The 18,900-nt window shown below is 36.9% G+C and overlaps 1 protein-coding gene across 2 annotated transcripts in view; it reads left to right on the plus strand.

Moving 5' to 3' along the window:
* LOC110115350 (DExH-box ATP-dependent RNA helicase DExH15 chloroplastic) overlaps positions 1–18,900 on the plus strand; it is a gene marked incomplete at its 5' end in the record, with an annotated part of 41,958 nt that overhangs the window by 10,993 nt on the left and 12,065 nt on the right. For both annotated transcript variants that reach the window (XM_028694858.1, XM_020848565.2), the window contains 3 exon segments: positions 6,140–6,502; positions 6,946–7,182; positions 12,552–12,772. In XM_028694858.1, coding sequence (XP_028550691.1) covers positions 6,140–6,502; positions 6,946–7,182; positions 12,552–12,772 — 821 coding nt within the window.

Consider the following 18,900-nt stretch of genomic DNA (forward strand, 5'->3'; position numbering starts at 1 on the left):
TTTTCATAACTTTTTTTTATTTATGTGCACGATACATTACGTCCCCAGTTAGTACCATAAGACGGTATGTTCTATCAGTCAACATGCACATGCAATCACATATATCTAGTTGTTTTATTCATATTATATTTCTTTAATTTATGCAGTATGTGAGAGGTGAATCATTTGCAATGCCCTCGACTCTTCTTCTTTGTGATTTATAGGGTTGAAACGATTCACTTCTTGTGAGACTACAAGCCAAACAACACCCTCTCCAATTGGCCTCTTCAACTCCAATCGACAGGAGCAAGCTCTTCGTCTTTCTCACGGAAACGTAATGACAATCCCCTCTTTTCTTCCTCAAATCAACATAATGCTTCAGCTTTTGCGATTTCTATGTGATCGAATCGACACCAAGCATCTTCGTCTACTTTGGTTTGGGTTATTACACAGTGAGAGTTAATTTTGGAGAAGGTACGCTATGGGAGATATTAATGGTACATGTTGACTAAATTAAAAAAAAAAAAAGAAATTGAAGAGGTGCAATGTTTCAAAAAATGATTGAAGAGATGCATTGCGCGGGAAACGACACATCCATACGATTAATAAAAAAAATACTAGAAACAGAATGAGAAGAGAAGTTACGTTATGTTATGTCATGCTTCAGTTTGCACGAGGCCCATGCTCACGAGCCTTCAACCCACACTGCCCAATGTCTCCTACGAGCGGTCTTCACCGATCAATAAAGCCGATATAACCCTACTCTCACATGATCCTCTTCGACCGATCGTCCGCATCACCTCACATTCTCGTGTGCCCGTTTCCACTCGTATGACTCTCTCTCCTGCGTAGCCCACTCCAACTGAAAGCCCACACGTGCCCGTCTATGAGATCTCGCGTGCTTTCCTTCACGTCCAGTCGTGATATCCCACAGTTATGTCACATCGACCATCCGTGCATGTACAACCCCTCAACCCGTCTAAGGCCACACAATCCCGTAAACCGTTTGCGCCTGCTCGAGTCTCGATGTGCCCGCTCCCGTCGCGTGTCCGTTTGACTTGATCCTGCTCCGATCCCGAACATGCACAACCCGCAACCCGTTCATCCTTGTGATTGCCTCAACCCACTTCGAACATAATTTCCTCCACACCTTAGCTTCTCCTCTTCAACCGTAAGTGCAGAGAGCTTTCTCATCTTTACTCTTGTATAGTGCCTAGGAATGCCTTTTATTGCCCGTGAGTATAAGGTGACAAAAGTGCTTGTGTATAAGGAAAAAACATATAATAAAAAAGAAAGCATGGAAGATTTGCATCTTTGTATCTTAGATCCGACTAGGAATTCTTAAATTGAAGACCTTGCTTCGTTGTATATTAGATCCGGCCGAGAAGATGTTGATTTGAAAACCTCTTGCCCTCGTATCTTAGATTCAGCTGAGAAGAACCAACAACAAGTGCCGTCTCAACCTCCTTTTGTGGGGAGGGGAGCCGGAAGGTTGCCATATTTTTGAGAAAAAAGTATTAAATAATTAGTTATAAGCAAACATGTATTTTGATCGGAAGACCTACACCATTGTATCTTTATATCTGGCCAGGAATACTTGAATTGAAGACCTCACACCATTATATCTTAGTTAAAGCCAGTAAGAGCTTAACTTGAAGATCATGTGCCGTCGTATCTTGAAGGGACACCTGGAGGGTATCAAATTTTCAAGAAAAAAAGTGCAATTTTAAAATATCTTTTGGGAGTGATTCTTGTAGCATTTTATAATCAATTTGAGAGCCATTTTAAAATAATTTTGTGAGCATCGTTATATCTAAATCATTGCATTTAAATGTATTATTTGCAATTAAAGTTTTAATTTAATTTAAATTAAAAGATAATTGAATAATCGTTAAAATACTTTAATTAATTAAATTGAAATAAAACACAATGAATTAAAATTTTCTCAATTAATTAATTAGTTAATATATTTAAAAATGCAATAAAAAATGGAGTAAAGAAAAGGAAAAAAAAAGAAAAAAAACATAATCAAATGTTTGCACTTAAACTATCTCTGGTACAACAGTCCCATAAAGTCAAACTACAAACTAATAAATTTAAATTCAAAACCAAATAATCTCCCATCAGAGTGGGCTCCAAAATACCTGTTAACAAATAAACAAGAATAAATTTAGTACTGCAACAACGCAACAGTGCTAAAGGAAAAGTCAAAGTGCTGAAACTAAAGCAGTAACGTTGAGGCACAAGGAAAATTGCTGAAACAAGAGAGTGAAATCAAAAGTAACTATTCATAAGTTCAAATCTAAAATCTACAAGCAACTTCCAAAGGAAGCAGTAAGCTGCTCTTAACCAAACTTTTAGTGGAACTTCTAAACGAATTAACAAAACCTTAAGTTAAGACTATAGGCCAGTTCCAATGGAATCAGTAAGACCTATCCCAAGCTAAATTAACAGTTAACTTCTAATTGAAGTAGTAAGACCTATGTCTAATCAAAACCTAAATCTACAGGCCATTTCAAATCGAAGCAGTAAGACCTACTTTAATCAATTTGTTAGGAAAACTTCTAAGTAACAAACCCTAAGCCAAGTTAGTCAACTTCCAATGGAAGCAGAAAGACCTACTTTAACTAAGTTGTTAAGGAAACTTATGAGTGGAGTAATAAAACCCTAATAAACCCCAAATCAAAACTACATGCTACTTATAAATGAAGCAGTAAGACCTATCGGAAGTAACTCACCCTAAAACAAATTCAAACTAAACCTAAATTAACACGTAATTTCTACTAGAAGTCATAAGGCCTGCTTTAACTAATTTATTAGGGAGAATTTCTAAGTGAAGTAATCTATCCCTAATCAAAATCTACAGGAAACTTCCAATAGAAGCAATAAGACATACTCTTTGGGAAACTTCTAAGTGAAGTGATAAACCCCAAATAAAATAAAAATGCAACTTTTAATGGAAGCAGTAAGACTTACTTTTTGGAAAACTTCTAAGAGAAGTGATCAACCCTAAATAAACACTAAGAGAGGTGATAAACCCAAAATTAAAAAAAGGCTGCTTCCTAGGGAAGCAGGAAGACCTATCTCTAACTAAACTACTAGGAATCTCCTAAACGGAGTCGTAAGCCCCACTCCAAATCAAATCCCATCCCAAATCAAATTCTTGGGCAACTCCTAAGCAGACCCGTAAGCTTCATCTTAAATCAAATCCTCGTGCAACTCCTAAGTGGAGCCGTAAGTCATATCCTAAATCAAATTTTTGGGCAACACGTAAGTGGAACCATAAGCCCCCATCCCAAATAAATCTATGAGCAACTCCTAAGCGGAGCTATAAGCCCCATCCTTAATCAAAATTATCGAGCAACTACTAAGCGGAGCCATAAGCTCCATCCTAAATCAAATTATCGAGCAAAGCCTATACGGAGCCGTAAGCCCCAAACTACTAGGCAACTCCTAATAGAAGCCATAAACCTCAAATTAAATAAAATAACGGGCATTCTAATAGACATAAGTCTTAAACTTAAATTATAACCAAAGCACTTAGGTCTACTCGGGATTTTTAAGAGGAGGCAACCCATGACTGCTAATTAGATTCTATGGACACTACAATCAATGGTTTGTTAGCGTGGTTGTTGAAATGTACAAAAATTGATATTTCTGGATTTTTCTCTTAATTTCCATTAAATTCTGAATAATTCTCTCCTATTTTCATCAATTTCTACAATTTTTTTCTTAAAAACATCACATATTGTATGTTATTTTCTCTTCCCACACATTCTTTCTCATATGCATATTCTCCCTTCATAGAGTGCAAATTTGCATTCCTGTGAAATATGGAACCAGAATCTTAAAATTTATATTTGATTCTCTTTTAGTTAGGTAAAAAAAGTAAGTATATTTCTAGAAATTAAAAGTCTATTTATGATCCCTTACTTTATTTTTTCTTTCTCTAGCATATTTTTTTCTGACTTGGTTAGAAAATATTAGGAATGACCTTTCTTTATTAGATTTAAACGAGAATTTGACTTTTAATAGGACACAATGGAGAAAAAGGATTGATGTAGCCGACCCCACGTAGTGGGATAAAGGCTTGATGTTGTTGTTGTTGTTGTTGTTGTAGCATATTTTTAATTATTGCCTGAAAGTGATCTTAAACAAGCATTTTCTTTCTCTACCTATCAGAAACCTCATTAAACACAAGTGAGTCTCAATCCGGGATCTATTGAAAATCCAAAATAAATCCAACTCAAGGCCAACCATTGAACTGTATGTTAGCTTCAATCATACGTGTGAAAAATTTTACATATACTAATTTACTAGCCTTTATTGATAATAATATTCAATGATTGCACAATACTAATATTTTAGTTGCCCATCTCCTCGCTGCCTCACTTGCATCCTCTTGCTCTCTTGCCTGTTGCATTGCCCATTATCTCCCGTTCCTTAGCTCATCATCTCCTCTCTATTTTACATATAAAAATAAGAGAGAGAGAGAGAGAGAGAGAGAGTATTTGAAATGTACCTTAACAAATACATAAAATTATTTCAGGAAGTTTAATTGGCATCCAAACAAATAAGTCTTGCATTTTTAAAATGCATGTATTTCAGATGTTCTGTATTTCTGAAATGAATCCATTATGAAATATCCAACCAAACAAACCCTTAATATATTTTGGTGGATTAATATGGGTCACTGAAAAATTTATTGAATGTGATGTTGTAAAAAAATGAAGACTTTTGTAGCGTAATGTAGGAATAGAATGTACTATGATATCTCTGGATAAAACTTCGAAATTATAGGAGCCAATGTACAGGTCTTTATTATCCTTTGTTGAATTAAAAAAAAATCAGAAGATGCTTTTTTACTTGAAATGGCTATGTTAATGAGAATATTATGTTTTGGCAAAATTTTATACATATTACTGATGCCCAATGAGTGAGAAATTTTCCTCTGAAACTCTAAAATAACAAGAAAGTTTCATTTCAAAATTGAGCCTTCTCAGTTTTAATTTTTTTAATTTATTCATTTAAGAGAAATATTCTTTGTTTAAATATTGCATGTAATGTCTATCAATCGAAGCAAACTAAATTTATATCTTTTTACTGTGGTAAATTAAAATGAGAGAGATTTCTTTTTTATAACCCAAAATAGTAAGAGCACTTAATTTTAAAATGAGCTTTTCTCTATTTGTTTTTTTGAAAAGTTATTCCTTTAATGGAAGGATAATTTTGAGTTCAAGTGAAAAAGTTCAAAATCATGGATGAAATGTTCTCTTTTTTTTTTTCCCATAATTTTAACCTTTTATCATCCTAGTAAACACTTTAAGCAATATTATATAAAGTTCTCTTGAATCTATTTTGAGTCCTATAAATTCAAAATTTATTTTGAGCTAACCCAAATCAATTTTGAGTTAAATCGGCTTGACTAGAATTGATCTCAAATTCAAGTAGACATTGAAATTTTTAATTTTAAGTCAAACTAAACGCCTGCAATCTTGACTAGCTATTAACCTTAATCTATATAATATATAAGACTGGGTATTAATCTTAATCTTTATAATATATAGAATTTTGATTAATCGGTCTCTTCTTAAGATATAAATCCAAATCGAAAAGAATTTTCCTAGGCTTATGAATGTTTTACATCCCAGGCTTTGCATGGGGAACTTTTTTCTTCTAATTTGATAAGTTTGATTGATTGCTGTGTCTCAAAGCGGTTATGCTGTTTATGAAAAGGATGTAGGAGGGCTTGTGATGTATTTATGTTGAAGAACTCCAAGCTGTATTCAGTGGCAAAGAGGACTCTGTAATCTGCAAGTAGGTTTGTTGCGGTTGTTGATGCTGATGTTTGCTTGCTGCATAGATTTTCTGAAGTGATTCACATGTTATCCATTAGCTAAAGTTATATCTGATTTTCCCTCGTTTCTTTATTAGGTAAGAAAGTACATGCTACTGTAGGCAATATAACCGGAATGTTGTCGTGTTTTTACCTGATTTCTCATCTCGTGTAATGCTGTCGGTGTTGATGAGTGCAATCTGTATTTGAATGTTTGTTAGTCACAATTTTGTCTTTCTGTGGTTGTTAGCACAGTTGTATTCATCCATAGACTTCTCTCTGTATGGTTGGAAATTACATTATTTCTATATTTTGCTGCTACAGTTTCATCTAGATCCTGAGAATTCTAACATTGACCCGTCCAAGCCTAAGTTGGCATATGCGGAAGACGAGGGTAGCGGCAAGCCAGCCTATTATGTAGCTTTGGGCTCAGACAATTCTTGGTATCTATTTACAGAAAAGTGGATCAAAATGATATACAAGATTGGCCTTCCTAATGTCTCTTTAGCTTATGGTGAAGCTTTACCGAGAGAAATTTTGAGGGGCCTCCTAACGAAGGAGGAGTTGACGTGGGATAAGCTAGTAGAATCTGAGTTTGGATCTCTATGGAGCACAGAAGGTTCTCTTGAGACATGGTCATGGAGTCTAAATGTTCCAGTACTGAGTAGCCTCTCAGAAGATGATGAGGTGAGAATGTATTGTTGCATAAACTTTTCAAGTTACTCCTGTATTGAATATTTGAATGCCATCCGTATGTCTGCACCTATTAAATTGTGTAAATCATTTAATGTCAGAATAAGAATGTCATATGTTAAAAAAAGTATATCATCATCTACTGATTTTTGAAAATATTGAGGTTCATGAAGATTTTGATAAATAACCCATCTTCATGGTGTAAAGTGGGTTTAAGCAGGTCATTTCTACACTCCATGATAGTTATCTGACAGAGATATTTAAGTTTGACAGTAGACTTATCTACAAACTGGGGGGTCTGAAATGTTCTGAATTTTATTAATTGGGAACTCTTTATCGGTTAAGCGTTTGGAATATCTTTTCAAATCATTAATTTGTTTTTGGCTAATTGCTGGTGATTCTGTGCGATAATGCTTAACTAGCTTTACTGTATTCAGGTGAAAAATTGGTCTGAAGAATATCAAGATGCTATCAACTGTTATAGAGAGCAAAGAAAAAAGGTTTCCCGTTTGAAGAAAAAAATGACAAGCACAAAGGGGTTTAAAGAATTTAAAAGGGTTTTGGATGTGGTTAACTTTAACAAGGAAAAAATTGAGCGCTTAGAAACTAGATCTCATCGTTTAACCAGAAGGATAGAACAGATTGAACCCTCTGGTTGGAAAGAGTTTCTTCAGGTATATGCAGTGTGTTTACTTTTCTGCACATATATAGTATTAAAGTTTTAATGATTATTGCCCCCTTTACAGTGCACTGCTTTAATTAGGTCTTTTATTATTTGGCATTTTCAAAATGTATCTTTGCATCGTCAATTTATCACACACTTAAATTATTTTTCTTAAATGTTTTTTTTTTTCTGTCGTTTATTTTTTGGTTGTTTGGCTTGAATGCTTGTTATGCTGAGTTAAGTATTTAAGCTCACTGAAGTCTTTGCTTGTTAAGAACTTATAGAGAAAACTTCTTGTTTTTATGAAAAAAGTGCTTGGCCTTGTATCATTTGTTTGTTATTGTAAGACATGCCAATTTGGGTTTATTGATTGGTTTGATCTGAATCCTTACGACCTGTGTCCATCTTTTCTTGAATTTAACATTGTTTGTTAGTTATTTGTTTTGAAACACATAAGACCAACCAGAATGCTAACTAAATATATAAGCTGACGTCACCCATTCAAATAATTTTATTAGCTAAAGTGTTTGGATAATAAATAGATCAGTTGGCTTAGTGGGTCATGATTATGTCATATTGATCAACATTATAATTGTGTTGAATCTTGGCTGTATTGGATCATAGTTGGGGTGTGTGTCATCTATTCACGTTGCTCAGCCTGGAACCTACTAGCTTGACCATGATGCAATACCAGACTTGATGCAGGAAAAAATTAGGAAAGGCCCCTAATTTTTGCAAGCAAAAGAAAGGCTTCCTAGGATAATAAGAAAATACATAGAATACTAAAAAAATACGACAAATTACAACTTATACGACAAAAAACAAACTTTATAAACTTTTAAACAAAACATGACATTACAAACTTATGAAATAAAATTCTAAACTTGCATTTCATTGGATTTGAGAAGAAAGATACAATTGACGTCGAACTTGCGGAGAGAAGAAAGAGGTTAGAAGACGAGATGAAAGAGAGGACAAGCTCGAAAGCTTTTCTAGAGGGAGAGGAGAAGAGGTGGAACAAGTTCGCAAGCCTTTCCAAGGAAACCCGTAGGTTTAGCTCCAAAAATACCTCACATAACTCTCTTTTAACATTACAAAACATCACCTATTTATAGAAGAAAATGGGGCAGCCAAACAGTCCTTTTATCTTCATTTAATCTCATTAAATCAGTCCATAATTTATTCCAAAGCAACACCCAAATAGCCTCACAAAAAACCAGGAAAAAACAGCCATGAGACAAGGGACGGACAATAGCCAGGGGAGAAACCGAAGGGGCACAAAGGGGACCGGAACCAGCACCCAGCAAGGGAGAAGAACCAGCCACGGGAAACATTACCAGGAAGAAACCGAGGGGACATAAGGAAAGGAAAGAGGCAAGAAACCACCGCCTCGTTTAATTCGAGCTTACCGGGCTGGGTCGTGACACCGCCTCTCCTGTACAAGTCGTGCAAGCTGCTGGATCCCATGGAGCTGTTTAGGAAGGACTTTTGAGAGAGTTAGGAGGGAAATTTGAATGTAGGGACTGTTTAGAGATTTACTTTTAGATTGTATGCATTAAATAATTTGTTTTCCTAGGATTAGGACATCTTGAATTTGGTTGAAATTTGAGATCTCTTAGATTTAGGTTTTCTTTTGGGCTCTAGCGGCGTCAAGAGATTTGGGAGAGATAGATCCTCCTCTCGAATAGAGGATCAATTGTATCTTGTTATTTTTCGTTTCCATTTCATCAAATAATACAATTTATCTACCGTTTTCCTGGTTTTGTGTGGATTTTTTTTGGAGAATTCTCATTGTTTTCAAAAGATTGATAGGAAATACTTGAGATCTATAAGTGTTTTCTATCAAATTGGTATTAGAACTGGTTTTGGGACCTTTGGTGGGCTATTTTAAGTAAATTTCAACCGCTAGTTTTGAGATTTCAAAGAAGAAAGTTGCTGTTTTTGGGATTTCGAAGAAGAAGAAGAAAGTTGCTGTTTTTGAAGGTCGAAGTCTAGATTTTCCTTCTGTAAATATTTGGGCATCAATGGCGGCCAAGAAAATGGATGCGTTGGAGGAACGCCTCGAAGTGGAGGTTGGACAAATGAAATCTAAAATTTTAGATCTCCAAACTCAAGTTTCAGATTTAATAAAAGATGTTTCAGCCATCCATGATAAGTTCGATTCAAAATTTTCCATCATGGAGGAGATTTTCAAGAAAGTGCTCGAAGGCCAAACCAAAATATCACCGTCGGAGGTGAGGGAAGGCGCCGACAACCATGGAAGTGGGGAAAATCTGAAGCCAATCAGACGAAAGGAAGATCAAGAGGTGGAGATTTTGGAGGGAACAAAAAAATGCCTCCCCTAGGACCTATTCCTAGGAAGGAGTTTGGTAGATGGTATGTGGAGAAACATGAGGGGGTTGGGCGTGAGTGGAGGGATGTTGAATTTGAAAGAAGAGGAGCTGAATTGGAAAGATGGAGACTTGATTATGATCGAAGAGTTGCCGAATTTAAAAGGAGAGGGGTTGAATATGATCGAAGGGGTGCTGAATTTGAAGGGAGGTGGGTTTGCGATGAAAGGTTTGGGTATGAACGCAAAAGGAATGATTGAGACACTTGGGGGGCAACCACCCCCTTGGAGAAGGGGAAATTATGAAGGGAACAGAGGCCATATGAGGGTGCAAAAATTGAAAATGCCTATCTTCGAGGGAGAGGATGCACATGGGTGAATCTACAGGGTGGAAATATACTTTACTGTCAATAGGTTGTCGGAAGAGGAGAAGCTGACGGCAGCATGATGTGCTTGGAAGGGAAAGCTTTAGCATGATACCAATGGAGGGATACGAGGCGACCGATAAGGACCTGGAGGGAGTTTAAGGATTGCCTGTTGGAATGTTTCCAAACTAGCAGGGGAGGGGACTTCTACGAAAAGTTCTTCGCTTTGATGCAGGAGGGGACATTGATGGAGTACCGTGAGCAATTTGAGTACCTTGCCAGTCGATTGGATCAACTTCTAGAGACTGTACTGGAGGGGAACTTTATGAAGGGACTGAAACCAAAGATTCGCGCAGCAGTCAGAGTGATGAAACCTCGGGACTTGTGAGAGTCGATGTAGCTAGCTCAGTTGGTTGAGGATCAGAGGCACCTGAAAAAAGAAGCAGGAGGCAGCAATTCAGGAGGCTTGTACAAGATGATCGCCACCTTTTTGGCAAGCCAGGAGCCAACATTGGGTACTCTTTGGGAGACTTCAAAATAAAAGACTGTCGTAGGAAGAACTGGGGACAACTTCAAGAAGCTCACAAAAATAAAATTACAGGAGAAAGGGGCGAAGGGGATCTGTTTCAGATGTGACGAGAGGTATACGCAGGGGCACATGTGTAAGGACCGAACTCTTCAGGTTCTTGCCATTTGTGATGAAGAAGGAATGGAGGGTGTCGTCTTTTCACCTTGCGGACAAAGTGAATCTTTGGGAGGGGTGTATTGTAAGATCGATCCATTGGATCGGTCCAGTCGGTCATACGGGACCGGCCTGGGCGAAAAGTTCCGCCTCTCCTGTACGAGTCGAGCAAGCCGTCGGATCCCATAGAGCTGTTTAGGAAGGATTTTTGAGAGAGTTAGGAGGGAAATTTTAATGTAGAGACTGTTTAGAGATTTCCTAGGGTTAGGGCATATTGAATTTGGTTGAAATTTGATCTCTTAGATTTAGATTTTCTTTTGGGCTCTAGCGGCGTCTATAGATTTGTGAGAGATAGATCCTCCTCTCAAATAGTGGATCAATTGTATCTTGGTATTTTCCGTTTCCATTTTATCAAGTAATACAATTTATCTACTGTTTTCCTGGTTTTGTGTGGGTTTTTTTGTGGAAAATTCTCGCTGTTTTCCGATGATTGATAGGAAATACTTGAGATCTACAAGTGTTTCCTATCACAATCCTCAAAGCTTTATTCTAAGCTATCAATAACAAACACATCACCAGTTTTGCCTAAATGCTCCTCTTTAAGGACTTGAAACTCCTCATAGACTTGGAAAATGATTAAGATTCTTGCTGACAACCTCCAACAGAAACTCTAATAGGTATCTTTACTTAAATTTTCTTGACATCATATTTTATATATAAATCACATCAGCATATCACGAATGCCATATTTTTCATTCTCATATTCACTTTAAACTATGTGCTTGTAGTTGTTGGTCTCATACATATATGATGAATAACTTTTTATTAGGATTCATTGGTCATAACATTATGATTTTGACTATGATTATGCGGATGGTTGTCATTATAGATTGCATAAATCATCTTCTTATAACTATAATGATCCCTCTCCTATTCATTATCAGAAATTTTAAAATTTGCTGTCTACAAAATTTGTCAATGATATCCTGAAATATGCATCTTCAAAGAGACTTTTGACTTCAGTTCCATGCAATCAATTGCACAAGTTGAACATATTTATTCTATCTCACAAAGTTTTGAATCCTTTTTAGCTTAGCGTATTATCGATGAGGAACCAGACCTTAAGAATAATTATAATTTATCAAAACTTAAACTTTATTATTTCATCTGAGTTGAGTTTGAGATATTATTAAAGATTAAGCCAATGATTGTGTCTAATGAAGTGTGTAAATTTTAAACTGTTGTTCCACCACCTTCATCTTGGCCGCATCCTATATAGTCTTTGGAGGAGAGTTTTTTGTAGGCCAGGTGAATTGATGGATTACAATCAGGATTGATTGATTGTTCAAACAATTTAACCCAAATGACCAATTTCTAATAGGCCAATAAAAAAAGAGTAAAAAATAGGCTCTGAAGGAGTTAAATTGGACTCATTTTAAACTTTTTTTGGACTCTTTTTTATTTTTAACTGAATTTTGCAACTTTTATTATATTTTATTGTATTATTATTAGATTAAATGCATAAAGATGAAAGAGAATCTCATCCTTACTATAGGTAAAAATGATAATGATAATCCCATCCTTATCTTATGTTTTTTTTTTTTTCATAAATAGGACTCCTGTGGACTTTTAGATATGAACCCATTGATAAATAAATTATATGATGATTCCAACGTTTGTTTGCTTCTTCCTTTGATCCAAGTTGCATATGCAGATCACTTCAGGTTAAGCACATGGAGTTTCCTTCATTAATAACAACATTGTAATGACTTTTAGTTTTAATCACTTGCACCGAACTTATGCCTCTTTTGTCATCCATTTCTTTACCTATATTGCATTTCTTGCTTGTTCTATCTTACTAGTTTCTTTTACGTGCAATTCTTAACTTTTACTTTCTGAATTAGGACGACAATGTCTTAATAAGTTCATTATTACTAAAAGTGTGCAACATGGAATATTAATTTTCTGAAATTCTGGGTTGATATTGACTATTCAATGTTCAGATCAGCAAAGTTATACAAGAAACCAGAGCTTTAGATGTCCATACACATGTTATGTATCCTTTGGGAGAAACAGCGTCTGCAATTCGAGGAGAAAATGAACTTTGGCTCGCTATGGTCCTTAGAAATAAAATTTTGTTAGATCTAAAACCTGCTCAACTTGCTGCAGTACTTGGAAGTTTAGTTTCTGAAGGAATAAAAATTCGGCCTTGGAAAAGTAACTGGTATGCCATTTTCTTTTTCTTTATTGTCTTTTTTGTACATAATACTCTGCCCCTTTTGCTTTTGATGCGCTATATTGTGTTTGGCCTTGAAGATTAGTGCAAGAACATCTTAGGGGAGGTGATTTTGTATGTTTGAATCAAAGCATGCATCATCCAATCATGTAGATGTGTTGACCTGCATCGTATAAATCGAAAGTTCTCTCTTGTGATCGAGAGGGGTAATTAACTATAGGGGCTTGCGCCTATAGGAAACCAGAACTCAGATCATAAAGTCCTCGCAAATGAGGGCGAAATCTCTGGGTAGTGTCTTATCTACAAACCCATCTTCCTTCCAAAATTTACCTCGGAACTTAGTTCGTTAAAACTCCCTCGCTCGAATAAGAAAAGAAATCAAGTGAGTGGAGGCCGGGGCCGAATTTTCGGAGCCCACAATCATCCAATCATGTAGATGATAAACCTTTTAACCTCGGGCTCCCCTATAATGGCGTTGGGCTTGGTTTAAAGAACAAGTTGAAGTAGTCTTTATTTCTTACAGTTAGTTTTTAATGCAAGAGATAAAGTTACTGCAGTGAGGGTTCTGGGAGCAATTTATTGGCTAAAGGAAAAAGCCATTTCAGTTATCTATTTTAAGTTGTCAACTCAACTTAAACAGGAATGGAAGTGTCTGCCCTTATTTATTCCGGGCATGTTCTTATTAAACCATAAACCAAAAAATCGACCGAGATTTTTTTTTTTTTTGGGAACAGAGGTATCTGCCTGCTGTCACCCCCATAGAGGAGGCATTTGACGGAGTAACTAATCCTTCAGCGGGCCAAGCGGCAACTAGCCCCACAGGTGCCGGACCATGCACTTACTTTCTCCCCACTTAAGGAGTCGCGCCGCATGAGAGAGGAATCTAACGTGGGTTGGGGAATTCCCAACCACGCTCGTCCACCAACCTAGCTAAGCTCGGTGTGGTCGACCAAGATTTTACGGCCACATGTTATTTTAGTTTGTGCACGAAAGATAGTGATTATCCATAAATCATGATGTCCTTCCAGCAAATAGGGTGACATCACGTGCTGATTGGAGAGAGGGTATTCATGCTTCTTTAAATATATCTGACAACAAACGTCCTACTTTTCCTAGTTAAAGTTTTTTCCTTAATAGCATAAGATTGACAGCTGTATACCTTATTTCTCGTCCTGGACCTAAATTGTCATCAGGAAATCAACCTAATAAGAAAATCAACAGACATGCTAACCTTATTAGGTTGATTTCCCATTACAATTATAAATCCTGTGGTTAAGGTTGTCAACTCCAAGAAGTGCAATATATCACATGAGGGATGTTTCTTGCTTTAAATCTTGGAGCAAAAACACAATGTTGATTTTATTTTGTAGAAATTCACAATAACACAAAAAATATTACATAGTATTATAATATTGAATAAATATCACACAGGTCTTTCATGTTTTGGCTGCACATCATGTTGTTCTAAAATTTTGAAACCCCCTCAACTTTCGTTTTTGATATTTCGTCTAGCTTCACATAGGTTCTTTCGTTAGTACAATCGTCAAATAAGCTAATATTAGGATCTTTTGTGAATAAAATCATCACTTAAGAAAAGGTGCAAATACCATCTATTTTTTCATCAATTTTCCTCCTGATGTCTCGTTTGCCCCTCCTCTTAATGCTGGCTATCTTTAGCGATCTGCAATGATTTTATCTCTTATAGCAATCCAACACATTTTGTCATTACCAAAACCCCATTATTCTCCTCAAGAACATAGTTTAGATAGATCTTTTGAGAATGTCCTAATCTTATAATGGGGGAAGAATCTTGAGGATAAGGGTATTTTGGTCATATGAAATCAATTTTGTTTAATTTAATTAAAAAATACTATATCAATTAAGTTAACAAAATATTTGACATTCTTAACAAAAATGAATCTCTGTAAAGAAGAAAAACAAACTTGAGGGACCATAGTGAAATTCTCAGAAGGATCAAAGTATAGAGTTTCATAAACATGAACTTATATGAAGCGCAGCTTAAACATGAAGGAACTTCATGATATTTAACACCCATTATGAAAATCAAAATATTGAAATGATCTTTGGCATTTGAAGTCAAACATTAATTAGAATTTTTTTTCCTACTAGTCAGCAATATGACATGCATGTGGTGTCATTAGCAATGCATGATATGAACCTATCATTGATTGACCTTCTTTGATCTGAAAGTTACAAAGTGGGTGTGTTTCAGGCTACTTTACAAAGTGATGAAAAGATGCGTTGACTTTGCTTTATGGTATAAGCTCGCTTCTTTGCAGAGGAATGCACAATCTTATCAGTCCACTTCATACACTATTTAAAGCATGCACTTTTAATGGCATTGTTCATTGCATTTGAAAGTAATGAAAACCTGCGGTCCTTATTGTTATTCCCTCCTAACTTCCCTCTTATTAACTTTCTCTAGGCTTAATAATTCCCTCAAAGAAATCATATTTTTACTTATGAAGACAATCTTGGGACAACTTCAGTATTATAGCCATACCTACCCACCAACCTACGTACCTCAGTTGTGAATTCATTCTAACCATCCTCCCTTGGCTTTCTGCTAAGAGAAAGTGGAGAAACTAAAGCCCAATACAAAAGTAAACTCGTAGAGGAACATGACCCATTCTATGCGAAGAGAATTCAAAAATCTTACATTTGCAGTGTATGCGTTACATGAGCTATTTATTGGCAATATGATGAAGCCTCAACATCCAACAAGGAATGTCTAATGTAGACCATTTTATACTCTACCTCTAGCCCCTCCAATCAAAACAACTCAACCTTTGAATCTCCAAATATTTTGAAATCTCACTTCACATGCTTCAAATATATGAACGCCATTATGAGTTTGTAATTATCCCTTTCAGGCTAATTAATTTAGCATCAACTTTGCTAGGTCTTAAGATTAAGGTTTTTTGTTTTGTTTGTTTTTTAAACTTGTGTTGATTTTTTATGACATTAATTTACAAGTGTACTTTAGAAGATGATCTTTTTTCATTTAAAGTTAATCTTTCAAACCCATCAATCTCATCAACTTTAAGTCAAATGGACCAAGTGTTCTTTTGTTTAGCAACAAGTTGACCATCTTGGTCACATTATTATCAGACTTTCCCTTGATCATCAAAAGATTCCTTGCAAACTGGTCCATTTGAACCTATGTGAGGGGTTACATAGATTTCTTGACCTTCTGATTTACTTTAAGAAGATTGTTGAAGATTGTGAAAAAAATCTCCACTCCATTGACTACTTACTTAAGAATGAATTCTTTTGAATGGAATTGTGAGCTTTAGTTTACCATCGACAATCTGATGAAGTTATTTCATTGTAAAAAGATGAAGTTGTGCATGAGCTTAGCTTGCCATCGACAATCTGATGGCCAATTAAAAAGAATTTTAACACTTACTTGAAAACTTATTTAGGGATTGTTTTGTTGGAATACTTTATGGTGTAAAGTAGAGTAAATGCATAAGTTTTTTAAAATTTGGTCTTTGTTTGGATGAGAAGCAAATCCAAGGTAAAGTAATGCAGTGTATTTTATTCTAGTTTATTTTTGAGGTAAACTGTTCTTTCCCAATTTAAGGGAGAACTGTTTACACCGCTCCAAAGATTGCTTGACCATTGTCGACAACCACCTTCTTTACCGCCACCCCGCTACCCGCCGCCACCGTCCCGCTGCTCACTGTCATCCGCCATTGCCGGCCACCACCCATCGTCGACCAGTGCTACTAGCCACCACCGCTGTCGCCTCCATCCACGGTCGTTGGCCTCGACGCCACCATTCTCCTTTGTTGACCACCACTATTGGTTGTCGACCACTACCGCCGCAGTTCGCCAACCACCGTCGGACGCCAGGCCCTGCATCCGCTGTCCTCCTCCGCCGTCCTACAACCACTCTGGGTACAACCATTTTACACTTTACATTCATTTACTTTACTTCAAATCAAACAAAAAAATAAAGTCACGCATTCTTTTTATACTCATCTAAACAACTCTTTCCATTAGACTGTATTCCTTTTTAGGCAACCAAAAAATCCCTTACTTTGTAATTCTAGCTAACAATCTAAGTTTTTGAAAAAAATTGCTACCTTGGGCTGAGTGGGAGTATGAAACAAACTTTTATTTTGAGGACTCCTTATGAAACCAATGCAAATTAGCTCATAATTTGCTTGTGTTTGCTCAGAAAAAAGGATGCAAACCCTGCCTTCTAAGTTAAAATTACATTCTTCATGAGGTATATTAATTTTTAATTAATTAGATTTCTCCCAATATTTATGACATGGTTTATTTAGATCTACGACCTAACCATTTTTTGAGCGCAAGATCTCATAGTTAATTACCTCTCCCACTTGTGATTGAGCACTCTTTATTAAAGATGGTTACTTTGATATGGTTTTAAATTCAAGCTTGATACTTTGAGATTTATTTGAATTAATGGGAGATGTTTGTGGGGGGTGGGGGTAGATCCATTTAAGATCTTATGGTTCTGTCATCCTGAGAGTACTAGCGATTTACGTTCAGGGAATCTGATTAGCAATCATATGTTATCTTCGAATTAGACCAAGATGATTATGTATAGATTTTAGCTATGATTTTAGGGTTTAATTGATTTAGCGGGCTTGTTAACATGGGTAGGGGTGTCAATTTCTGACCCGACCCGAAACCCGACCCGAAACCCGACCCGGACCCGACCCGAAAAAATTCGGGTTCGGGTCAACCCGTTTGCGAACGGGTCGGGTTCGAATTTTTGACCCGTTTGAAAAACGGGTCAGGTTCGGGTTGACCCGACAACTCGTGGGTCGACCCGGTTGACCCAAAAATTTGATCTGTCGCGTCATGATAGCGCTGTGCCGCTGTCGAGTCAGTCAGGCGTCAGGACACAATGTCACAGGCCGTCGCATCGCGTCTAGCAGAAGGCAGAAGCAACGTCGGCTGACTCGCACAGTTGCTGTCGCGTCATGACGACTCCGCCGCTCCGCGTTTGACGTCTCCGCCGCTTCGCCTCGCTCCGCTGTCGCGGCTCCGCCAGTCCACCGCTCCGCTGCAACGCTGCTCCGCCTAGATCGCGGTTCGTCCCAATGCAGCCACGCGGGCCGCTCCGCCTCAACAAGACGACCTAGCCAAGTCTCCCAGCGCCAGCGTCCGTGTCCGTGAGTTGCGACTGTTCGCGTGTTCTCGGGCCGGTTCAACCCATTAACCTGTGCGGGTCGGGCCCGTCGGGTTCGAGCCAACCCGTTTATGCTCAGGTCAACTCGGGTTGGACCTGAACCCAACCCGTCGACTCGAATTGGCACTCCTGACATGGGAGCTGGTCCAAATGTGATTTGGGTTGGGGCTTATATATGTTAGATGACCCAAATTTAATTCAGATGGGGTTTATTGTTCTATATGTGAGTTGCCTTTGTTTAATTTGTTTTAGGACTTACATCTTTTTGATTGCTTGACTTTAGTTAGATTGGGGCTTACTGCTCTATTTATGAGTTGTCAAAATTGGGGGTCTTACCAAGAAATGTTGAATAGTTTAGTTTTATTGATCTAGTTTTAGGCACTTTGTTAGGCAAGCATCTTTTGCCCTAATTTTAGGTTTGTTATAAATATGGGTTTTGAAATTTAACATTGCATTTAAGGCAACTCGCATGATAAAACGACTTTCAAATCGTCATGGAGTTAGCTAACTTGAGTTAGAGTCATCGGTTGGTAAGCCCACCTAACCAAGCCAACTCTATTCATATTTAACTTGGTTTATTAAATAGACACTTTGCAAACGCACTTGCAATGCTTATACATATGAGTGATTTGTAGCGAGCCAAAAGTTTGGATGGAAGCATCCCCATTTACTTAAATTACCAATTTAAGCATATATGATTTTTTTTTACACATTTGCTTGTTCAGAATTTTGTTTTAATTTAGGTATGTGAGGGTCGTTTGTCATTTAAAATTTTGCCAGTCTCCCGATGTCACCCTAGCATAGGGGCGTTATCGGGTACGCTAAAGCCTTTTTGTTCTTTTTGGCCAGATCTAAGATCAATGGAATGAGGAATCTTTATATAAATAATGTTCTTCCAGGCCAAATAAAAATTATAATGAATGCA

Source organism: Dendrobium catenatum, unplaced genomic scaffold (genome assembly GCF_001605985.2).
Source record: "Dendrobium catenatum unplaced genomic scaffold, ASM160598v2 fragScaff_scaffold_586, whole genome shotgun sequence".
Classification (NCBI taxonomy): domain Eukaryota; kingdom Viridiplantae; phylum Streptophyta; class Magnoliopsida; order Asparagales; family Orchidaceae; genus Dendrobium; species Dendrobium catenatum.